Source organism: Crinia signifera, chromosome 6 (assembly GCF_055691185.1).
Source record: "Crinia signifera chromosome 6, ASM5569118v1, whole genome shotgun sequence".
NCBI lineage: Eukaryota > Metazoa > Chordata > Amphibia > Anura > Myobatrachidae > Crinia > Crinia signifera.
The window spans coordinates 29,638,891-29,664,820 of record NC_139222.1 but is presented as its reverse complement, the minus strand read 5'-3'; the positions used below and the strand labels follow the sequence as shown (position 1 = coordinate 29,664,820).

At 45.0% G+C, this 25,930-nt stretch overlaps 1 protein-coding gene and 1 pseudogene across 1 annotated transcript; both read right to left on the bottom strand.

Moving 5' to 3' along the window:
- Positions 1-4,012: 4,012 nt before the first annotated feature.
- On the bottom strand, positions 4,013-11,618 carry LOC146010182 (uncharacterized). Its single transcript, XM_083151173.1, has 8 exons — positions 11,490-11,618; positions 10,472-10,565; positions 10,207-10,395; positions 8,796-8,919; positions 7,009-7,173; positions 6,692-6,780; positions 6,309-6,414; positions 4,013-5,108 (listed from the first exon to the last, which is right to left on the bottom strand). Exons 2-8 carry the CDS (start codon positions 10,547-10,549, stop codon positions 4,201-4,203), a joined length of 1,659 nt encoding a protein of 552 aa, XP_083007299.1. The 5' UTR covers positions 10,550-10,565; positions 11,490-11,618; the 3' UTR covers positions 4,013-4,200.
- Positions 11,619-24,411: 12,793 nt separating this feature from the next.
- LOC146012769 (U2 spliceosomal RNA) lies at positions 24,412-24,549 on the bottom strand (annotated as a pseudogene).
- Positions 24,550-25,930: the final 1,381 nt, after the last annotated feature.

Below are 25,930 nucleotides of genomic sequence, written 5' to 3'. Positions count from 1 at the left end.
TTTCCTGACAGATTTTTGTGCTGTATAAATGACATCACTGGAACCAAGTGAATAATTTATAGACCTCTAAGCTAGGGACAATGCACTCCTATGTTGTTTTTTCTAGATGTAACAATTAGCATAGAATCTGTTTGAGTCTGATAAGGTAGGCTATACAAGATTTTCTATGTTTGGATCCCGGACGAGCCTCCAATTTATAATGTTATTTATTTAGTTTTGTATATAGCGCAGTATATTCCATTGTGTTTTACAGTTGGAACAGTGATAAAACAAACTTGGTAGTAACAAACCAGCATAGAGGTAGGAGGGCCCTGCTCGCAAGCTTACAATATAAAATTACAACATCTGGTCGGCCAGATTCCAATGCATATAAAATGTACTATCTGGAGCAGTGGTCAGGGAACTCGGTCCTCATAACCCCACACAGTGCATGTTTTGCTGGTAACCCAGCAGGTGCACAGGTGTACTAATTACTCACAGACACATTTTATAAGGTCTGCAGGTGGAGATAATTATTTCACTTGTGATTCTGTGAGGAGACCTGCAAAACATGCACTGCGTGGGGTAATGAGGACCGAGTTCCCTGACCACTGATATGGAGGAATAAATAAACAGGGCCAGGAGTAGACCCATTATATACTTTTGTTCCACACAGTAGTAGTGCCCATTATACATATCATGCCACATGGTAGTAGTACCCCATACATGCACATTACACTACACCACTGGTCTCCAACCTTTTTTTTTGGGGGGGGGGGGGGGGGAAGGGGCGTGAGCTACTCGAGACAAAATAAACCGCCTGAAGAGCTACTAAAATAAAAAAACAGAATGCCACAGACACAATATGCCACACACTGCAATGTCCAATATGCCGCATACATACCTCCCAACACTAGAGGCAGAGAAGAAGGGACATCTGGGGGCATGACCTACTATCAAGTCACCTCTGTGAGGCCACATACCCCGCACTCCTAAATAAATACTCTGGCGGTACGGGTGCAGCCACATGGGGTGTGGCCAATGAAAATGAGGGTGTGATATACATATGCCCCAAATAGTGCAGTGGCAGATACACATATGCCCCCACAGTGCCAGATACCCTCCCACAGACCTATTGTCTGTCGACCTTTAAACCCTGTCGACCTGTCCTAGAGTAATTCTATAATCAGTCCGGATACCGGTGTGAACACACCCTCTCCAGAAGGCAGCACATCATATAAATAACCGGGTCCAGGTGTTTCTAATGGGCTATGATCCCACTGTCACATGCTTGGCCACGCCCCTTAAGACCTTCTTGAACAAGTCTGTCACATGTCTCCCTATACACATTAGCGCGATAACCCATTTCTGTGGTAAAAATAGCGAAAATGTGTATTTTTTCACAACCTGCTTTATGGCAGCTTATCCTATTATACCCATGCTATAATTCTCCATAGGGCTTATCGCAAATTTTCTTTACCTACTCTGAGCATGTGAAAAGTTGAGGAGAATCCCAATTTTGGGGTAAAAATGTCGGGACTTGGTCACACCCAGAAGCCCTTGGCCACACCCCATAATACTAATTATACACTTTGATGTTTTTTTTATTATTTTTAATTAGCCAATAATGAGATGTCAGTTTTCAGGTTAAAAAGTGCAAAGAGATGGAAATGGGGGTACAAGGTATGGGACAGGCTTATTGGGGTGCTTTATGAGTGGGACAAGTGTTTTTAGGCTTGCAGGTGGGAGTAATCGGTTGTTTTTGTACGATTTTTTTTTTAAATTGCCTATAATTGACCAAAATATCCATTTTCACCATTTTCAAATAGGATGGGTCAAAGAAAGGAAGCGCACAGATCCATGATAAGCAGCTTTTTTGGCTCATAACTTTACCCACAATCATAAGTCGAGTTCTCAATGCTTATAGGTTATCCCCCACAGGCTGTGTGTGTGTGTGTTATATCTTAATATGATAGCATTTGCTATGGAAACATACAGCAGCTGGAATTACGATTGCTTCTTTGGCTTACACAGGGTACCGCTGCCACCTGCTGGAGAACCTGATTATGTACAATAGGCTTATTCTCAGTCCGAATGCACCTGTGGACCCTTTCCCACACGGCCCTGGCAGCCTACTTACTCCTTTATGCTAATGCACCCCTGTGTGAGAGGGAGGTGGCTGTGACAGAGCTGGGTAAGAGGTAGATGTCTGGGTATAGGCATACCTCCCAACTTTGAGGAGGGAGGGAGAAGGGACGATCGCGCGCGCCTTCGGCACACTTGGTCATTTTGGGGCGTGGCATAGCAGGAGGGGTGTGATCTATACTCCTGCCACTCCCATGAGGCCACACCCCATAAATAGACATGTGCACAGCGTCTATTCACGGATGTCAGTGGGGGGACTCCCGACTGTCCCCCCCCTGCTGTGGGACACTGCCGACCCTGAGCGGGACGTGGAAACATCCACAAAAAAAGGAGCAAGCTGGAGACGTTCCACCTTCCTGTGGGGGGGAGGCAGATCCAATTTTTGGGAGCCTCCTGGCCACTCCGGGAGGGTAGGCAAGTATTGTGTGTGTCTCTCTGTCTTGGCTTCAACTGGTCACACCTGTAATGGGTTGGGATCATTTGGTCTACAGCATGTTGGTCGACAAGCATTAGGTAGACACCACTAGGTCGACATGGGGAAAGGTCGACAATGTTCTATGTCCCTTTGCGCGTGGCAAACTCCATCAACATCGCACTCCCTTTGGGGGTCATTCAGTGCATTGGCCATAAGGTGCATGTGCGCCCGCAGTTAGCAACAAAATTCCTGAAAGCCATGTAGTCGCAGTTTCTGTGACATCAGCGGTGACCACTTCCACACTGTCTGTCACACATTATGGGAAGACTCAGACTTACATCTGCACAGATGGGTAACAATGTTTGGGCATTGCATGCAGACTTGCTAGCGGATAGCGAATAGTTATTCATACACAATTATATCGCAATTTAGGAAGGGGCGTTTCCTCTTTTTGTCTGCACAGCAACTTTTTTTGGCAGTCCACCCTAAGGCTGAAGAGCAAACTGTGTGGGCAAATCCCTTAGAAGAGTCTAAGGGGTAAATGTAATTTGTTGTAATTAACTCAGTCATCATCAAACTCCTCATTAGTGATTGGATGTACTCCTTCCAAAAAATTGTTTTGTGAGACCCAAACAAACCAAGCATTTCAGCCACAAAAGTTGCAGTCCCTGTTGCTGAAGTGCTTGGGTTGGTTAAACTGTGCATGTCCTTTTAAAAATTTTTTTTTCAAAAGGACTATTTGCAGCAACTGATGAAAGAAAAATTCCATAAGAGAACCCCAGAATGACAGCATTTGAAAAAAGAAAGACAGCCATCTCCTGAAATATTCTGTGCTGCTGTGTTCATTCAGTGTCTATACTGACAGTGTCTGACTGTCTATAGGCTTACATAAAACGTTACATCTGCCCCACCATCAGTGCAGCATGGTTTTGCCCAGTTGTGTGCTTTTTGCTAACAAAGCTTCATCAGGCCGATAATGAGCCACTGATAGTGAGGAGGATGTTCTTCTCCCTGACATTTTTTTCTAGCATTTTGCGACTTGGCATTATTCATTATCCATTGTCAGAACCAGGCCTCAATAGACAAGAAGTATGATTTGGAAATTCAAACCATTACTAATATAAAGTGCACAGGGCAACTTAAAATTTTGAAGGCATAGGCAGCACCCCTGCTTGGTAAATGTACCCCTAAATCTGGCCAACTGGGAGGTTGACTCTAATATAGCACTTTATTAATAATAGCAAATATCTGAATGCTTGCTATAGGTTACAATACTGGAGTCACTTCCAGAGCTGAACTAGAACCCTGCTCTAAACCCGTGTCATCATGATGTCACACTTAGGGGGTGGGGCAGCTCTGGTAAAGAAGATCACTGCTCAGGGTTTCCAGGACCCTGCGTGGCGATAGCGCTCACATATCCCTACTTACAGCCCTGGAACTTATGTGCTAAGATAAATAACCGTGCTCGTCAGCCATGTCCCTCGTTCGTTTATTATTCAGAGGGAAAGTCAAACATGCATATGGCAACCTTTTACTGCAAAAAAGTTCCAGACACACAGGCACAGGGGTGAAGTCAAACAAGCTCAGTTGAAAGAAAAGCCTTTTCTGTCTTGTCCCAAGTGGGCAACGATCTACGATCAGAGGGTTTTTAGTTTCCATACTCAGAGAATGCGGACAGCGTGTATAGAGTGCAGTCGCTGATGTACCGTGAGATTAGAGCTCCTGGAAAAAGACTCTCCGCACTCCGTACATATAAACTGCTTCTCGGCGGAATGAGTCCTCTGGTGCGTGACCAGGTTGGAGTTTGTGGTGAAGCTTTTGCCACAGTCCGAGCATATGAACTGCTTGTCTCCTGAGTGAATCCGTTGGTGCACCACCAAGACGGCGTTGCTGGTGAAGCTCTTCCCACAGTCGGCGCACACGAACGGCTTCTCCCCCGTGTGAATCCTCTGGTGAATAACCAGATTTCCGTTGGTGAAGAAGCGTTTGCCGCACTCGAAGCAAGCAAACGGCTTCTCCCCGCTGTGATAACGCTGGTGAGCGATGAGATTGGACGTGTTTATAAAACATTTCCCACACTGCGAGCACACGAACGGCTTCTCTCCTCTGTGGTACCTCAGGTGGGTGGCAAGGTTGGACTTCTTGCTGAAACATTTATCACACTCTGGACAGGGAAAGGGCTTCTCCCCGGTGTGAGTTCTCTGGTGCACCACCAGGTCCGACTTGTTGCTGAAACGTTTGCCGCAGTCCTGGCAGGCGAACGGTTTCCCGCCGGTGTGGATTTTCTGGTGGGAACTGAGGCGCGTGTTGGAGCTAAAACACTTCCCGCATTCGATGCACGCAAAGAGGTTGTCATCCGTTAGAACCCGGGTGATGATATCCGAGCTACTGGGAAAGTACTCCTCGTGCTTGTATCGGCAGGGAGACGCGCCTGCGCTGCGATAAAATGGCGGCATAGTCGTCATGATAGGGTTTTCTTCATGAGCCAGAAAATGCGTGGCGGTATCTGCCATTTCACAATCTGGAGAGAAGATCGGATGTGGGCTTGAGGCATTCTGGTCACATCCACCTGTCAGAAAGACACACATAATACAGACGGGTCATTAAAATGTCAATCAGCGGGACAACTACATCCGTGTAGGACCTTGATGGCTAACCTTGACCGTCCAGCTGTTGTTGAACAACACATCCCAGCATGCTCTGCTTCAGTTTTACTATTTGCCCATGCTAAATCTGATTCAGGGCATGCTGGGATGTGTAGTTCAACAACAGCTGGAGTGTCAAGGTTAGCCAGCAAGGTAGTCGGAGATGTTGGGCTTGGAACATATGAAATAGAAGAACTCTTGCGCTCTCCACTGTATCCAATATGGCGGCTGTGCCGAAACAATACCCCACCGTGGATGAACCTTGTATAGACTTCAGTCATGAGTGCTGAGCACTTTAGTCCCTCAGGTTAATGAAGAGGTTGTTATTGGGTATGATCAATAAAGATTAGACACATTGGGGTGCTCTCTGCTGTGATTACGCCCTTCATGTTGTCCTGCATGTCCTATTTATCCACCACTAGTTAAAAGCCCGCCAAAATGACGGCTTAGTCCCTATCTGCTCCTACCTCCAATCTCTGTCTTCACAGCTCCCTCCGTCCATATCCAGCATGTCTGGAACATATCATTTTGGTTTTACTTTTTGTTAAAGAGTAATTTGGTCCATCGAGTGGTGAGGAGGATTTAGCCTTTTGTACATAGAAGCATGTTTTTACTGTGTATTCATGAATAAATGGTAGTTATACCAGATACCAGCCAATCAGATCCTACCTGCCATGTTACAGTCTGAAAAATGTCAGGCAAGAGCTGATTGGCTGGCTGTTTAACACTCTCCATTTTATCACTTTTGAAGCTTAGTGCATCTGGCCCAGAGCATGAAGCGGGTACCTCAGGGTTGGCTATGAGGAGACTGGCAGTGCTCTGTAAGTGTGTTATGCTACAGCTGTAATAACAGGATTTTATATGTTCATAAATGTGCTGCAGCTTTGTTGGTCATTGGAGATATGTAAACTAGTCGTTCTATACTCAAACAGTAGCCTTTGCCGTGTAACCTGGGGTCCGTTGGTTCAGGCCTATAGCCTGTGGGTGCCCCGAATTTGTCAAAACAGCCAATGTATAGTGAGAATAAGGGATCATTTCATATTAATAATCAGTCATTTTAACATTTACGGCCACACAATAGTTTACTACATAGAAATTTTTTCTATACGTAATCTACGAATTACCTATACCGGCGTCAGCTGAGCCTTCCTCCTCCTCCTCATCCTTACATCGCTCGTACGTCTCTTGTCTGCTATCAGTCTGTGATGTCACATCTCTGCATCGCTTGGCCTAGATATCACAAAATATAGATGAATGTCCATTGTCTACATCAGGGATGGGGAACATTCGGCTTTTGTGGAACTACACATCCCAGCATGCCCTGCTACAATTTTGATATTTGGTCATGCTAAAACTGTTGCAGGGTATGCTGGGATGTGTAGTTCAACAACAGCTGGAGGGCCGAAGGTTCCCCATCCCTGGTCTACATGATGGGACTCTTACATGTTTTCCTGTCATTTTCATTTAATGCACATTTATGTCTGAGAAAATATATCGGACAGATTACCCGGTAATCGCGGTGATTTTCCTTTGTACGATCCCGGGAATCAAGAGAGCGGAGGCATCTTTCTGGTGTATTTCTGTTACTGGATCCATCTGTAGTAAACATATACGGTGACAGGATAGGGTTACGCTCTCTGAAGTGTTGCTTCTAGCACATACTGGTCTGTATTTCAGCAGAGATACAGACAAATATGTGCTAGAATCGCCACAGCAGAGAGCGACACCACAGGCAGGAAAGAGGAACTGCAGGGGTTATGAAAGGTGCAGTGTGCTAGAATGAGCACTTGGAATCTCATTTATTTAACAGGGGTCCTGAGTTACCTGAAGATGCAGAATCCTTGGGCCCATCTCCTCCAGCCTCTTTTTGGGAAATGACCAAAGTCTCCTCAGCAGAATGTGGTGAGGACAGGGATGATGTGGATGTCAAGGAACTTGGCCGCGACTTCTGAACTTTGTGATCCGAAACATGTAATCCACCATCACCATCTGTTCAATTTACAGACAATTAATACAAAGAAGAAAACTCATTAACGAAATCTCTTTACACTTATTTGCAGGTTTTGGTAAGACGTTCCCTTCCGTTCCAAACATCTAGCAGTGGTGGTTCAGTAGGGCCAACGTGAAACGGGAATTCATACTATAAAATGGTTCTTATTAGTCATGGCAATGTAGGATACATGGAAACTGGATTGCAGAGGGATAAAGAAAATATCGCCCGATCGGGATGAGATGAGATGTTTGAAGTACTGAAGAGTGAAGTTTCCCATAGCAACAAGTTTTTAAGTAACATTCATCAAGTGCATTTAAAAAATGATAGGCAGCAGCTGATGAGCCCATTTTCTATGTGATCCTAATAACTGTACCGCTTCACTGGCCACGCTTCGGGCAAATTGCCTCTAGGTTACTATACCTGATCATAGGGCCTTATTCTAGTTCACTCTTTCTGTCAAAATCCTTCTTAGATGGACAAAACCATGTGCACTGCAGGTGGGGCACATGTTACTTGTGCAGAGAGAATTAGATTTGGGTGGGGTTTTACTTCAAAGTGAGATCTATATTGCAGTGTAAAAATAAAGCAGTCAGTATTTACCCTGCACAGAAACAAAATAACTCACCCAAATCTAATTCTCTCTGCACATTTTACATCTGCCCCCTGCAGTGCACATGGTTTTGTCCATCTAAGAAGGATTTTGTCAGAAAGAGTGAACTAGAATAGGGCCCATAATCCACTTGGATGGTAAAAGGAGAAAAAGCTGTATAAAATAAAAATTATGACCTGATGACACAGTGTACCTATTGACCTTAATCACTGTTGACCTTTTGACCATGACGATCTCTATTAGCCATTGATAATATGGGGTTGACCGATTGAATGTCGGGTCTACAAATGTATGTAAATGATAGTATAAGCCCATCACCGGTGTCTAAATGTGGAAGGACTGGGGCGCCTGCTTTGACCAGCTTCAGTCATAACCATCACTAAATCTTGGACCATACCTTCCCCCATGGTAGGCGCAAAATCTCAGACACAGCATGGCCTCCAGTGTACATGATTAAGCATCTCAGAATGCCCTGTACCAAAAATACCCATCTATTTTCCATATAGGGGCACAAGGTGCATGCCCTCGTGGGGATGGGGGTATGACAAAATAAAAATACATTTCAATATACTGCTTCACCATAGGATTCAAACTCATAACCATTTGCATTCCAGTCAAAAACCTTTATTTTTTGTAAATTGAGCAGATCTACATAGTGTGCAACCAATCGCTTGCAGCCTTATATAGTAGATCAGCAACGCTGCATTTTTTTACATAAATAGTCAGAATTATCCAGCTTTCTGTGCAGGGTCAGAAAGCTCAGTGAACAGATTGTCGGACAGCAATGCCACAGGTAATGGGTTTGAAACAACAATCATGGTCATTTTAATATCACTAATTTTTGCTCACTCCACAGAGATGTGAGCAAATATGAGCGATCATTATTTTATTATACATCATGTGGAAAATACTCTATTGTATTCACCCCCCATGAATCACACAGTGGTATAGACACTATTCTAATTGTGTCTATAAAATGTAATATAGATTTTTAAGCTAGTCTCTTACCATGTAAAGTACGGGGCTGTTCATTCTCCATTATGACATCCTTGTACAGATCCCTGTGTCCCTCTATATACTCCCACTCCTCCATGGAGAGATAGACAGTGACATCCTGACACCTTATAGGAACCTGACACACACAATGATACAGTCATCACCCAGACACCTTCCCCCAGTGATACTGTACAATGTCCCATCCCCAACAGTCACCTCTCCGGTCACATCTCCCAGTCTTCCTGTATAATGTCCCATTCCCAGCAGTCACCTCTCCGGTCACATCCCCCGTTGTTACTGTATAATGTCCCATTCCCAGCAGTCACCTCTCCGGTCACATCCCCGGTGTTACTGTATAATGCCACATTCCCAGCAGTCACCTCTCCGGTCACATCCCCCAGTCTTCCTGTATAATGTCCCATTCCCAGCAGTCACCTCTCCGGTCACATCCCCCGTTGTTACTGTATAATGTCCCATTCCCAGCAGTCACCTCTCCGGTCACATCCCCCGGTGTTACTGTATAATGTCCCATTCCCAGCAGTCACCTCTCCGGTCACATTCCCCAGTGTTACTGTATAATGTCCCATTCCCAGCAGTCACCTCTCCGGTCACATCCCCCGGTGTTACTGTATAATGTCCCATTCCCAGCAGTCACCTCTCCGGTCACATCCCCCGTTGTTACTGTATAATGTCCCATTCCCAGCAGTCACCTCTCCGGTCACATCCCCGGTGTTACTGTATAATGCCACATTCCCAGCAGTCACCTCTCCGGTCACATCCCCCAGTCTTCCTGTATAATGTCCCATTCCCAGCAGTCACCTCTCCGGTCACATCCCCCGTTGTTACTGTATAATGCCACATTCCCAGCAGTCACCTCTCCGGTCACATCCCCCGGTGTTACTGTATAATGTCCCATTCCCAGCAGTCACCTCTCCGGTCACATTCCCCAGTGTTACTGTATAATGTCCCATTCCCAGCAGTCACCTCTCCGGTCACATCCCCCGGTGTTACTGTATAATGTCCCATTCCCAGCAGTCACCTCTCCGGTCACATCCCCGGTGTTACTGTATAATGCCACATTCCCAGCAGTCACCTCTCTGGTCACATCCCCCGGTGTTACTGTATAATGCCCCATTCCCAGCATTCACCTCTCCGGTCACATCCCCCGGTGTTACTGTATAATGTCCCATTCCCAGCAGTCACCTCTCCGGTCACATCCCCCGGTGTTACTGTATAATGCCCCATTCCCAGCAGTCACCTCTCAGGTCACATCCCCCAGTGTTACTGTATAATGTCCCATTCCCAGCAGTCACCTCTCCGGTCACATCCCCCGGTGTTACTGTATAATGCCCCATTCCCAGCAGTCACCTCTCAGGTCACATCCCCCGGTGTTACTGTATAATGTCCCATTCCCAGCAGTCACCTCTCCGGTCAGCAGCTGGATGATCTTGTTGGTGAGTTCCAGGATCTTCTGCTCATTGTCTCTCCCATGTATCAGTGAGTGAGGTGGAGGGACTGGGATAGGGCTCTGGGTCCAGCTTCCTCTTCTTGGCACAAGAGGGTAGCTGCTGGGTGCCACATGATCACCTGACTTCTTTACAGGTATATAATCCTGTAATGAGACAGACACTTAATGTTTGTGAAGCAGAGAGTAATGATGTCACTGTGACACTGCCAGAAGCCCTCACCTCTCCGGTCAGCAGGTAGATGATTTCCAGGGTGAGGTTCAGTATCCTCTCAGTCATTTTTCTCCTGTCCTTGTCCATCCTGAGGGCCCTGATCCTGGTAGGAATAGCTAATATTTAAGAGACCTCGGTAGAAGTAACAAGATGACACTACGTATATAATATATACAATATACGGTTTTCATAAAGCTTTCATTGGGCAACAAATACATTTTGATTAAAGAAATTAACTGTCCACACACGTAATGATTAGCATTGTTACATCACATTTTCTGTTGACAGATCTGTACATTAATTCATCCCCCCTTCCCCATCCACAGCTCTGCACATCATCCCCCCTTCCCCATCCACAGCTCTGCACATCATCCCCCCTTCCCCATCCACAGCTCTGCACATCATCCCCCCTTCCCCATCCACAGCTCTGCACATCATCCCCCCTTCCCCATCCACAGCTCTGCACATCATCCCCCCATCCACAGCTCTGCACATCATCCCCCCTTCCCCATCCACAGCTCTGCACATCATCCCCCCATCCACAGCTCTGCACATCATCCTGCTCCCCATCCATAGCTCTGCACATCATCCCCCCTTCCCCTGTCCACAGCTCTGCACATCACCCCCTCCCCCTGTCCACTGCTCTGCACATCATCCCCCTTACCCTGTCCACAGCTCTGCACATCACCCCCCTTCCTCATCCACAGCTCTGCACATCATCCCCCCTTCCCCTGTCCACAGCTCTGCACATCATCCCCCCTTCCCCTGTCCACAGCTCTGCACATCATCCCCCCTTCCCCTGTCCACAGCTCTGCACATCATCCCCCCTTCCCCTGTCCACAGCTCTGCACATCATCCCCCCTTCCCCTGTCCACAGCTCTGCACATCATCCCCCCTTCCCCTGTCCACAGCTCTGCACATCATCCCCCTTCCCCATCCACAGCTCTGCACATCATCTCCCCCTCCCCATCCACAGCTCTGCACATCATCCCCCCCTCCCCATCCACAGCTCTGCACATCATCCCACCTGCCAGTCCCGGCCCCGGTTATCTCTGCCAGCTTCTCTGAGTCTCGCCTCCCTATTGGACTAGGAAGGACCAGGACCTTTCTCTGCTCAAGCAGCTGCACCAGAACATAACCTGTCCTGCACACTGCGCATGCGTAGTATAGCGGACAACCCCGATATTCCGTCCTATAGAGATACAGGCAGTGAGTGCCCGAGTGTATGTTTGAAGAGAAGCGCTGGCAGACATGTTTGTTGTGGGCAAAGTTCTGTTTTCCAAGCTAAGGAAAGGTTATAGATGTTTACATTCTTAATCAAACCAGTGACACATTGCAAATAAATAATTTTGGGATAGAGGTGACGATGAGACAGACAGACAGACAGACAGATCGATTATCTAACATTACCATATACTGAAATCTTCGCTTATTCCTCCCGCTGCAATTTCCTATATAGCCACAAGATGGCAGCACAGTCTTATTGATCATATCACTGCTGCCATAGAACAAACGGATTAATTGAATCTATACTGCAGGAGCGCACATTATTAATATATAAGCAGACAGACATCAGTAATGGCATCTGAGCAGTCATTTTAATGTAATCTCTATTTAATATGTACCTTCAATTTACTTAAATATCTGTGTGCTTCGTTATATTATCACACAGATGTTTATATTGGTAGGGTGGATTTTATAGTGCCATATGAGATTTCAATACTGTTGCTAATACAGTATATTTCTACTGTTTACATGAAAATCTTGGCTTCTGGGGTCTCCCACTGTATTTTCCTACAAAAGCCACAAGGTGGCAGCAGAGCCTTATTGGGGTCTCCCACTGTATTTTCCTACAAAGCCACAAGGTGGCAGCAGAGCCTTATTGGGGTCTCCCACTGTATTTTCCTACATAGCCACAAGGTGGCAGCAGAGCCTTATTGGGGGTCTCCCATTGTTTTTTTTTTTTTTTTTAATTCAAATGTTTTTATTGTTTTGCAGACTGAGCAAAAACAACAACAGAAAAGAAAAAGTAAAAAATATCAGAGCATATGAAACATCATTCCAAATAAGAGAGTATATTTATATAGTCTAACAAGATGTGCCCAGGATAGGGCTTAATCACTCATCTATCGGTTGTTGCAAGATATATTGTATGATGTTAGGAATGTAAAACAATACAATCATGAAATAAAGTTTATCATTCACAAAACTAACCGTGTGGCTCTGTCCCATCATAAGAACTCTGAGTACAGGTACAGTGTTCGTAGTTCAGGTAATAGGAGTCTCAAGTGTGTTACAAGGGGGGGGGGGGGGGGGGGAGTAGCATGGTGTTGAGTAGGCCATATTGCATGAGCCTGATCATAAACCCCTAGCTATATATCCTATCTTGGCTGTAGTCAGTGGTTTTATCTGAGGTATCCCCATCCAGATACGAGGGTATAAGTGCAGTATTTTGACGACAGAAGCTGTTGCCTTTGAGTATGTGGAGCTGAGCCACCTGGACCACACAGAATAATATTTTTTCTCTGCCTTCCTAGCAAGGTATACAAACTTTTCATGACCCACCACCTCATTCACCAGAGATATCCAGGAGTTTATGTCTGGGGCCTTCTCAGCCAGCTACAGCCTAGCTATACATACTTTGGCCAATGTACATAGTCTCCCACTGTTTTTACCTACAAAGCCACAAGGTGGTAGCAGAGGCTTATTGGGGTCTCTTACTGTATTTTCCTATAAAGCCACAAGGTGGCAGCAGAGCCTTATTGGGGTCTCACTGTATTTTCCTACAACGCCACAAGGTGGCAGCAAAGCCTTATTGGGGTCTCTTACTGTATTTTCCTATAAAGCCACAAGGTGGCAGCAGAGCCTTATTGGGGTCTCACTGTATTTTCCTACAACGCCACAAGGTGGCAGCAGAGCCTTATTGGGGTCTCTTACTGTATTTTCCTATAAAGCCACAAGGTGGCAGCAAAGCCTTATTGGGTCTCCCACTGTATTTTCCTACAAAGCCACAAGGTGGCAAAGCCTTATTGGGGTCTCACTGTATTTTCCTACAAAACCACAAGGTGGCAGCAGAGCTTTCAGTGATGCACATTGCTCTTATCTCAGCGATAAGTTACAAAGTACTTGTAATTAAATACAGACATCAATCAGAAATGGCTTATGAGCAATCATTTTAAATAGAACATCTGCTTAATGTGGCTATTAATTCTATCTATATATCTAAGTTCTTTGTTATATAATCTCTTTGGTGTTTGCATTATTAGGGGGGAGGGTTAATGATGCTTTACATTTTAAATACATTATTTAATATTGTTAAATATATTTCAGATGCCCAGATGAATATGTTGGCGAAGAGTCTCCCACTGCATTTTCCTATAAAGCCACAAGGTGGCAGCAGAGGCTTATTGGGATCTCTTACTGCATTTTACTATAAAGCCACAAGGTGGCAGCAGAGCCATATTGGGATCTCTTACTGTATTTTCCTACAAAGCCACAAGGTGGCAGCAGAGCCTTATTGGGGTCTCTTACTGTATTTTCCTACAAAGCCACAAGGTGGCAGCAGAGGCTTATTGGGATCTCTTACTGCATTTTACTATAAAGCCACAAGGTGGCAGCAGAGCCATATTGGGATCTCTTACTGTATTTTCCTACAAAGCCACAAGGTGGCAGCAGAGCCTTATTGTGGGCTCTTACTGTATTTTCCTATAAAGTCACAAGGTGGCAGCAGAGCCTTATTGGGGTCTCACTGTATTTTGTTACAAAACCACAAGGTGGCAGCAGAGCTTTCAGTGATGCACATTGCTCTTATCTCAGCGATAAGTTACAAAGTACTTGTAATTAAATACAGACATCAATCAGAAATGGCTTATGAGCAATCATTTTAAATAGAACATCTGCTTAATGTGGCTATTAATTCTATCTATATATCTAAGTTCTTTGTTATATAATCTCTTTGGTGTTTGCATTATTAGGGGGGGTTAATGATGCTTTACATTTTAAATACATTATTTAATATTGTTAAATATATTTCAGATGCTTAGATGAATACGTTGGCCAAGAGTCTCCCACTGCATTTTCCTATAAAGCCACAAGGTGGCAGCAGAGCCTTATTGGGGTCTCTTACTGTATTTTCCTATAAAGCCATAGGTGGCAGCAGAGGCTTATTGGGATCTCTTACTGCATTTTACTATAAAGCCACAAGGAGGCAGCAGAGCCATATTGGGATCTCTTACTGTATTTTCCTACAAAGCCACAAGGTGGCAGCAGAGCCTTATTGGGGTCTCTTACTGTATTTTCCTACAAAGCCACAAGGTGGCAGCAGAGGCTTATTGGGATCTCTTACTGCATTTTACTATAAAGCCACAAGGTGGCAGCAGAGCCATATTGGGATCTCTTACTGTATTTTCCTACAAAGCCACAAGGTGGCAGCAGAGGATTATTGGGATCTCTTACTGCATTTTACTATAAAGCCACAAGGTGGCAGCAGAGCCATATTGGGATCTCTTACTGTATTTTTCTACAAAGCCACAAGGTGGCAGCAGAGCCTTATTGTGAGCTCTTACTGTATTTTCCTATAAAGTCACAAGGTGGCAGCAGAGCCTTATTGGGGTCTCACTGTATTTTCCTACAAAACCACAAGGTGGCAGCAGAGCTTTCAGTGATGCACATTGCTCTTATCTCAGCAATAAGTTACAAAGTACTTGTAATTAAATACAGACATCAATCAGAAATGGCTTTTGAGCAATCTTTTTAAATAGAATTAATAGCCACATTAAGCAGATGTTCTATCTATATATCTAAGTTCTTTGTTATATAATCTCTTTGGTGTTTGCATTATTAGGGGGGGGGGGGGGGTTAATGATGCTTTACATTTTAAATACATCATTTAATATTGTTAAATATATTTCAGATGCCCAGATGAATACGTTGGCCAAGAGTCTCCCACTGCATTTTCCTATAAAGCCACAAGTTGGCAGCAGAGCCTTATTGGGGTATCTTACTGTATTTTCCTACAAAGCCACAAGGTGGCAGCAGAGCCTTATTGGGGTCTTACTGTATTTTCCTACAAAGCCACAAAGTGGCAGCAGAGCCTTATTGTTGGCTCTTACTGTATTTTCCTATAAAGTCACAAGGTGGCAGCAGAGCCATATTGGGATCTCTTACTGTATTTTCCTACAAAGCCACAAGGTGGCAGCAGAGCCTTATTGGGGTCTTACTGTATTTTCCTACAAAGCCACAAGGTGGCAGCAGAGCCTTATTGGGGTCTTACTGTATTTTCCTACAAAGCCACAAAGTGGCAGCAGAGCCTTATTGGGATCTCTTACTGCATTTTCCTACAAAACCACAAGGTGGCAGCAGAGCTTTCAGTGATGCACATTGCTCTTATCTCAGCGATAAGTTACAAAGTACTTGTAATTAAATACAGACATCAATCAGAAATGGCTTATGAGCAATCATTTTAAATAGAACATCTGCTTAATGTGGCTATTAATTCTATCTATATATCTAAGTTCTTTGTTATATAATCTCTTTGGTGTTTGCATTATTAGGGGGGGGGGGTTAATGATGCTTTACATTTTAAATACATTATTTAATATTGTTAAATATATTTCAGATGCCCAGATGAATACGTTGGCCAAGATTCTCCCACTGCATTTTCCTAAAAAGCCACAAGGTGGCAGCAGAGCCATATTGGGGTCTCTTACTGTATTTTCCTACAAAGCCACAAGGTGGCAGCAGAGCCTTATTGGGGTCTTACTGTAATTTCCTACAAAGCCACAAAGTGGCAGCAGAGCCTTATTGGTGGCTCTTACTGTATTTTCCTATAAAGTCACAAGGTGGCAGCAAAGCCTTATTGGGGTCTCACTGTATTTTCCTACAAAACCACAAGGTGGCAGCAGAGCTTTCAGTGATGCACATTGCTCTTATCTCAGCGATAAGTTACAAAGTACTTGTAATTAAATACAGACATCAATCAGAAATGGCTTATGAGCAATCATTTTAAATAGAACATCTGCTTAATGTGGCTATTAATTCTATCTATATATCTAAGTTCTTTGTTATATCATCTCTTTGGTGTTTGCATTATTAGGGGGGGGGGGTTAATGATGCTTTACATTTTAAATACATTATTTAATATTGTTAAATATATTTCAGATGCCCAGATGAATACGTTGGCCAAGAGTCTCCCACTGCATTTTCCTATAAAGCCACAAGATGGCAGCAGAGCCATATTGGGGTCTCTTACTGTATTTTCCTACAAAGCCACAAGGTGGCAGCAGAGCCTTATTGGGGTCTTACTGTAATTTCCTACAAAGCCACAAAGTGGCAGCAGAGCCTTATTGGTGGCTCTTACTGTATTTTCCTATAAAGTCACAAGGTGGCAGCAAAGCCTTATTGGGGTCTCACTGTATTTTCCTACAAAACCACAAGGTGGCAGCAGAGCTTTCAGTGATGCACATTGCTCTTATCTCAGCGATAAGTTACAAAGTACTTGTAATTAAATACAGACATCAATCAGAAATGGCTTATGAGCAATCATTTTAAATAGAACATCTGCTTAATGTGGCTATTAATTCTATCTATATATCTAAGTTCTTTGTTATATCATCTCTTTGGTGTTTGCATTATTAGGGGGGGGGGTTAATGATGCTTTACATTTTAAATACATTATTTAATATTGTTAAATATATTTCAGATGCCCAGATGAATACGTTGGCCAAGAGTCTCCCACTGCATTTTCCTATAAAGCCACAAGATGGCAGCAGAGCCTTATTGGGGTCTCTTACTGTATTTTCCTAGAAAGCCACAAGGTGGCAGCAGAGCCTTATTGGGGTCTCCCACTGTATTTTCCTACAAAGCCACAAGGTGGCAGCAGAGCCTTATTGGGGGCTCTTACTGTATTTTCCTACAAAACCACAAGGTGGCAGCAGATTCTTTTTGGGGGCTCTTACTGTATTTTCCTACAAAGCCACAAGGTGGCAGCAAAGCCTTATTGGGGTCTCACTGTATTTTCCTACAAAACCACAAGGTGGCAGCAGAGCTTTCAGTGATGCACATTGCTCTTATCTCAGAGATAAGTTACAAAGTACTTGTAATTAAATACAGACAACAATCAAAAATGGCTTATGAGCAATCATTTTAAATAGAACATCTGCTTAATGTGGCTATTAATTCTATCTATATAGCTAAGTTCTTTGTTATATAATCGCTTTGGTGTTTGCATTATTAGGGGGGGGGGTGTTAATGATGCTTTACATTTTAAATACATTATATAATATTGTTAAATATATTTCAGATGCCCAGATGAATACGTTGGCCAAGAGTCTCCCACTGCATTTTCCTAAAAAGCCACAAGGTGGCAGCAGAGCCATATTGGGGTCTCTTACTGTATTTTCCTACAAAGCCACAAGGTGGCAGCAGAGCCTTATTGGGGTCTTACTGTAATTTCCTACAAAGCCACAAAGTGGCAGCAGAGCCTTATTGGTGGCTCTTACTGTATTTTCCTATAAAGTCACAAGGTGGCAGCAAAGCCTTATTGGGGTCTCACTGTATTTTCCTACAAAACCACAAGGTGGCAGCAGAGCTTTCAGTGATGCACATTGCTCTTATCTCAGCGATAAGTTACAAAGTACTTGTAATTAAATACAGACATCAATCAGAAATGGCTTATGAGCAATCATTTTAAATAGAACATCTGCTTAATGTGGCTATTAATTCTATCTATATATCTAAGTTCTTTGTTATATCATCTCTTTGGTGTTTGCATTATTAGGGGGGGGGTTTAATGATGCTTTACATTTTAAATACATTATTTAATATTGTTAAATATATTTCAGATGCCCAGATGAATACGTTGGCCAAGAGTCTCCCACTGCATTTTCCTATAAAGCCACAAGATGGCAGCAGAGCCTTATTGGGGTCTCTTACTGTATTTTCCTAGAAAGCCACAAGGTGGCAGCAGAGCCTTATTGGGGTCTCCCACTGTATTTTCCTACAAAGCCACAAGGTGGCAGCAGAGCCTTATTGGGGGCTCTTACTGTATTTTCCTACAAAACCACAAGGTGGCAGCAGATTCTTTTTGGGGGCTCTTACTGTATTTTCCTACAAAGCCACAAGGTGGCAGCAAAGCCTTATTGGGGTCTCACTGTATTTTCCTACAAAACCACAAGGTGGCAGCAGAGCTTTCAGTGATGCACATTGCTCTTATCTCAGAGATAAGTTACAAAGTACTTGTAATTAAATACAGACATCAATCAGAAATGGCTTATGAGCAATCATTTTAAATAGAACATCTGCTTAATGTGGCTATTAATTCTATCTACATATCTAAGTTCTTTGTTATATAATCTCTTTGGTGTTTGCATTATTAGGGGGGGGGGTTAATGATGCTTTACATTTTAAATACATTATTTAATATTGTTAAATATATTTCAGATGCCCAGATGAATACGTTGGCCAAGATTCTCCCACTGCATTTTCCTAAAAAGCCACAAGGTGGCAGCAGAGCCATATTGGGGTCTCTTACTGTATTTTCCTACAAAGCCACAAGGTGGCAGCAGAGCCTTATTGGGGCCTTACTGTAATTTCCTACAAAGCCACAAAGTGGCAGCAGAGCCTTATTGGTGGCTCTTACTGTATTTTCCTATAAAGTCACAAGGTGGCAGCAAAGCCTTATTGGGGTCTCACTGTATTTTCCTACAAAACCACAAGGTGGCAGCAGAGCTTTCAGTGATGCACATTGCTCTTATCTCAGCGATAAGTTACAAAGTACTTGTAATTAAATACAGACCTCAATCAGAAATGGCTTATGAGCAATCATTTTAAATAGAACATCTGCTTAATGTGGCTATTAATTCTATCTATATATCTAAGTTCTTTGTTATATCATCTCTTTGGTGTTTGCATTATTAGGGGGGGGGTTAATGATGCTTTACATTTTAAATACATTATTTAATATTGTTAAATATATTTCAGATGCCCAGATGAATACGTTGGCCAAGAGTCTCCCACTGCATTTTCCTATAAAGCCACAAGATGGCAGCAGAGCCTTATTGGGGTCTCTTACTGTATTTTCCTAGAAAGCCACAAGGTGGCAGCAGAGCCTTATTGGGGTCTCCCACTGTATTTTCCTACAAAGCCACAAGGTGGCAGCAGAGCCTTATTGGGGGCTCTTACTGTATTTTCCTACAAAACCACAAGGTGGCAGCAGATTCTTTTTGGGGGCTCTTACTGTATTTTCCTACAAAGCCACAAGGTGGCAGCAAAGCCTTATTGGGATCTCACTGTATTTTCCTACAAAACCACAAGGTGGCAGCAGAGCTTTCAGTGATGCACATTGCTCTTATCTCAGAGATAAGTTACAAAGTACTTGTAATTAAATACAGACAATCAGAAATGGCTTATGAGCAATCATTTTAAATAGAACATCTGCTTAATGTGGCTATTAATTCTATCTACATATCTAAGTTCTTTGTTATATAATCTCTTTGGTGTTTGCATTATTAGGGGGGGGGGGTTAATGATGCTTTACATTTTAAATACATTATTTAATATTGTTAAATATATTTCAGATGCCCAGATGAATACGTTGGCCAAGATTCTCCCACTGCATTTTCCTATAAAGCCACAAGATGGCAGCAGAGCCTTATTTGGGTCTCTTACTGTATTTCCCTACAAAGCCACAAGGTGGCAGCAGAGCCTTATTGGGATCTCTTACTGTATTTTTCTATAAAGCCACAAGATGGCAGCAGAGCCTTATAGATGCTATAACTGCTGCCACAGAACAAACTGATTAATTTCATTTCGCTATATTTCAGGGGCGCACATTGGGCCCGATTCAGCTTTGCGCGATAAGCTTCAAACATCGCAGCTTATCAAGACCCTGAGATACCGCCTGCCTGAACGCTCGGGGTTCTAGGGTCCTGGATGCCTAACACCAACTACAGAACTTGTGACCAAAAGGGGGGAGCGTTGTGCTCAGGGCCCACTGCAGCATAGGGTGGAGGCCTGCCTAACCCAACAAGGGTGAGGGGAGCCTAGCACTCACTGCAGGGGTGAACGCAGCTGGGGCACCAAACATGACTAAATAAGTGGCCTCCTCAGTGAGGGCTTACCTGACCAGCCGCGGCCTCCTGTGATTGGGCTCCGGATCACTCTTTTGCAAACCGCAGCTGAAGGGTTTGCAGTTTCCACATGATATCTAGATTTTGCAGTAGCGATGAGATACGATTAGCCGCTTGGTCTTTAAGAAATTGTAAATGTTTTTTGGGGCATTTTTTTTTCTTTTTAATCCTGCCTAGTCTCTCCAAGGCAAAACCTGAATATTGCAGAACACCCACCATTTCTAATACCACCCTAAATTCCCCCCCCCCCCCCCCCAAATCACCACTAAACCTGCCAGAAAGCTCACTAGTGGTCACTGTACCATCTTGTAAAACTTGTGCAGTTCCTCTCTTCTATCTGAGATGTCGCTCTCTTGCTGTGGTGCTTCTCGCCCAATGTGGTCTGTATTTCAGCCCTTGTGTACAGGCATCACTGTGCTAGAAGCACCACAGAAGAGAGCGACACTTCAGGCAGGGAAGAACTTAAAGGATGCAGGGTGCTACAACTGCAACAGCTGCAGGCGGTCTCATCGGCCTGGCCATTCCCAGCATAGGGCCTAATGTGAATACTCACTGGCGTAAGCAGCTGCGTCATTTTACGCTACGGAACGCTACCGCCCAGGAAAGAAGATGGACACTCACCGCAGTCATCACAACGGCGTATACAGAAGCAGCTGATACACGATAATGAGGAACCCAATTACTCAGGTAGCCCTTTTTGTACGCAGACAGCACACAGCAGCAGCAAAGCTGGCCCCATGTTTCTGTATATACGATTGCAGCTGAAGGCAGATACACTCCACAAACATGGCCAGACAAACACTGCGGCTTTTCTGGTTACCTCCTCAAACGGAACCTTTCTGTCATTCACTCTGTTAATAATCTCACTGTGAGCTTGGTACATTGGCGTATGCGCAATAGGGTGGAAGCACAAGCAGATAATAGTCCTACACGTCGACAATGGCCGATACGTAAAAACAATAATACAGAGACAATGGGTCTAAGTCAGTCCTGGTGTAACTATAGCTCCGCAGACCCCACGGTGGCTTGGGGGCACTTTGGGCTCCGCAGGGTCTGCGGAAGCTATTGCTGGTAATGGTGCTGTCACATCTGTTGCTGCTGACTTGTCGGGACCAGCACAGATTCCTGTCTGCAGTCCCGGCGCAAATACCCCTCACAAAATGGCCGCCCCCTTACAGCTGACTGTTATTAAGGATACTAGAGGAGGCAGTGGCGGCCTCCTCCTGCATCCTAAATAACTGTCTGCTGTAAGGCAGCGGCCATTTTGCAAGTGATATTTGAAATGTAACAGGAGGATCTGCTGGTCCTGGCGGGCCAGATCATGCAGCGGTGAGGGGGTAAGAGGAGGGGAGCGCACGAGTTTAAGTGGTGGGAGGCGTAACATTTTTAGATACGTCACTGATCACATGGCAAATTTGTTCTCAAAATGGACAAAACCATGCTGCACTGCAGGTGGGGAAGATGTAACATGTGCAGAGAAGTTATATTTGGGTGGGGTGTGTTCAAACTGATATCTAAATTGCAGTGTAAGAATAAAGCAGACAGTAGAGCATATCAGTGCTGAACTACAGACCACACTGTGCTAGAAGCAAAACAGCGGAGAGAGAGGGTGATACCCCAGGCTGGGAAGAGGAACTGCACAGGGGTACATAGACTTATTCTGAGAGAGATACTTCCAGGGAACGTTTATCAACTATGGAGACAAAACATTTTTGGAACGTTTGTCTGTCTGTTCGTTCCGGCATCACGTAAAAACTACCGGATGAATTTGTGTTCTTACTATTATACAGCGCAGCGACCTAGGAGGAAACGGAGGTATGTACGATCTCCAGGTGACATCCGGGAGAGGAACAATACAGGAGAAACCAGCGCTGGACACACTGGGTGCATTTTAGTTCTGCAGAACGATAACTTACATCCAGCTGAGCGAAGCCGCAGGCATACGCTAGTGTCAATATCGGCAAACCTTTAATAGGACAACACAGTAATCTGTCCCCCATATATTTAGTTACAAATGCACGAACCCCTGAATTAGCTGAATGGAATCTAGTCCCTACGTTTGATGGTATTTAGCAAATCCATCCGGACTGGTCTTCAGGAACAGCCTCTAATCTGGGATCAGGTTCTGGGGACAGGAAACAGATCTGTAATTTGATTGGCTGCACTTCTCACGCTAGGGGCCAGCTGACATACGCATCACAAGGTCCTGCACAATGGGTCACAAAACAGAGAACCAAACTACTGATCGGTAACTTCGCACTGGTAACATCTCTGATCTGGGTAAAAGCATTTATGGTCATGTTAAATGATATGCTGGCACTGATGGCCACTATCAACACCGTTGTCAACCATCAATGGCAACCACACCGATGGCCATTCCTACTAAGAACATATCAATGAGTTTGAAGAAACTCAGGGAGCCCGACGTGTGCTCCCTACCACCAGTGCTGTGCCTAAGGATTCAGTATTGAATCCCGGCGTTCAGAATCCCGACGCCGGAATCCCGACAGCCGAAATGCCGACAAGGGGGAGACGTGGATCGCCCCCCCTTGCAGGCTCGCTGCGCTCGCCACGCAGCGGGCCCGGTGCCTCGCTACGCTCGGCACACTAATTTATTCTCCCTCCAGGGGTGTCGTGGACACCCACGGAGGGAGAAAGTGTCGGCATTTCGGCGGTCGGGATTCCGGCGTCGGGATTCTGAACGCCGGGATCCCGACCGCCGGGATGGTAACTGCATCCCGTGCCTAAACACGTGTATAGGGGGTCATGCGATCGAATGGACCCTCTCCCAAAGGAGAAGGGCCCCGTTACTCCCCTAACCCCTCTCAGCCATAAGTCCGAAGAGGGGAAAAAGGGATCGGTGGGTCCTCTTTACAGGAGCTCAGAGAGACCCTCTTTCCTCAACCCCCCGAAGGGTCAGGACGGTGGGTCCCCTGCACCCGAAGGTTTGGAGAGACCCGCATTAGGCTTCCCTCCGCCTTGCGGCTCGGGATCTCTCAAGGGGACCGAAGCTCTCCCCAAAAGGATGAGAGCTTCGGTACATTGGGGAGTGAATGGCCCATAAGGGTCAACCACACAACCCAAAAAAACAAGTGACACACTACAGAAAACAGAAAACGTGAAAAGTGCACGAACGTGAGAAGAGGAGAAATAAATAATAAAGAAGACCCTAGCCAGAAGGCCGGGGTGGGGGTGTGAAAAATTGTCCTACCCCATCCAAAAGGACGAGGTAAGGACGTGCAGCCTAACCTAGAGGGAAGTGTGCAGTGCTAGTGCTTACTAGTGCATGGTGATATTGGGATCACCCGTGCATGTTCGGCACCCCCGAGTTTCCCCGGGGGCACCAGTGCAGCCTCGGACTCCAGGCAGCCGACCGATCAGCGTCCGACTAAGTGTTTCTCTGCTCCCATCGTAGGGCACTTTCCAGCCCCTGGCATGGGAATAGGTACTCCACTGGGCCTTTCGAATGACTCCCTTAGGGGTTGTGGCCCCCTCGGAAGAGCAATCTACTCAGTCTCAGTGTTTCTCCGATCCCAAGGTTAAGGTACTAAGCTGGGCCTTTCGCAGTCTCCCCATCAGAGGCTACGAACCTCTGGAACAGGAGCCATCTACTCAGTCCCAGCCTTTCTCCGCTCCCTGGGAATGGATACTAGACTGAGCCTTTCGCTGTCTCATCCTTCGGGGGCTACGAACCCCGTCAAGAGAGTCACCTACTGGGCCCAGTGTTCCCCCCCCCCTCTCACCAGTGGGTTTACGGAAACAACACCTCCTACCACTGGCAGAGGTGAAGGTAGTCAGCCAGACTTTTCACCACTCCCAGGCATGGGGGGCCCCAAACCCTCCGCCCATCAGAGCAGCTACTCAGTCCAGCCTTTCTCTATTCTCTGCCAGGGGCCGGTCCATACCCACTGATAAGAACAGATACTACACTTGATCTTGGCCAAAAGGCCGAGAAGCAATGACATGGATAAAGATGATATGACTCCAAAACATTTGGATGTTGCCATAAAGATACCCACATTCAATAATTCTACAGGTCCAGGTGGTGACTTGTGGCAACTATGCCGGCTGTCCCCTGTAACCCATATCTGGAAGGAGCTCTGGGCCGGATTCGGAATCGCGGCACAAATAGCTGGGAAGTTTGTGTCTGTAACTCACCATGGTGCCATGCGAGGGAAGCAAATACATTTCTATTGTTTCTGTGCAGGGTAAATACTGGCTGCTTTTGCATGTAGCCCACAGATCTCACACAGCTTTATTTTTACACTGCAATTTTCATTTCAGTTTGGACACAACCCACCCAAATCTAACTCTCTCTGCACATGTTACATCTGCCCCCCTGCAGTGCAGCATGGTTTTGCCCATTTGCTTTATTGTTTTGGTTTGCCTCCAAATCTGTAAAACCCCCATGAGGGAGAATAGCCCCTGTCAGTCGGAATCCCTACTGTCGAGAGGTCATCAGGCACCCGCCCAGTGGTGCCCTAACTCAGTCCCCAAGGCTCCTTAGTAGTCCAGGTTTATAGGATATTCATCCTTGAGCTGAAATGGTTAAATCACATTGATTGTGGTACAGAGTAATCCAGCCATGCTCAAGCGTGGATGTTTCTGTCCATTGACCAGAGCTGTGCTGCATTTCATACGCTTACAATAACACTCAATGCTGTCCATTGACCAGAGCTGTGCTGCATTTCATAGGCTTACAATAACATTCAATGCTGTCCATTGACCAGAGCTGTGCTGCATTTCATACGCTTACAATAACATTCAATATTGACCAGAGCTGTGCTGCATTTCATAGGCTTACAATAACACTCAATGCTGTCCATTGACCAGAGCTGTGCTGCATTTCATACGCTTACAATAACATTCAATGCTGTCCATTGACCAGAGCTGTGCTGCATTTCATATGCGTATAATAACACTCAATGCTGTCCATTGACCAGAGCTGTGCTGCATTTCATACGCTTACAATAACACTCAATGCTGTCCATTGACCAGAGCTGTGCTGCATTTCATACGCTTACAATAACACTCAATGCTGTCCATTGACCAGAGCTGTGCTGCATTTCATACGCTTACAATAACATTCAATATTGACCAGAGCTGTGCTGCATTTCATAGGCTTACAATAACACTCAATGCTGTCCATTGACCAGAGCTGTGCTGCATTTCATACGCTTACAATAACATTCAATGCTGTCCATTGACCAGAGCTGTGCTGCATTTCATATGCGTATAATAACACTCAATGCTGTCCATTGACCAGAGCTGTGCTGCATTTCATACGCTTACAATAACATTCAATATTGACCAGAGCTGTGCTGCATTTCATAGGCTTACA

Bases quoted from the DNA above. Each gene is read 5' to 3' on its own strand.
- LOC146010182 (XM_083151173.1), bottom strand. From the start codon at position 10,549: ATGGACAAGGACAGGAGAAAAATGACTGAGAGGATACTGAACCTCACC. The intron at 10,396-10,471 runs GTGAGGGCTTCT...GTCTCATTACAG, and splicing joins TCTACCTGCTGACCGGAGAG to GATTATATACCTGTAAAGAA. The intron at 6,781-7,008 runs GTAACTCAGGAC...TGTTTACTACAG, and splicing joins CAAGGATTCTGCATCTTCAG to ATGGATCCAGTAACAGAAAT.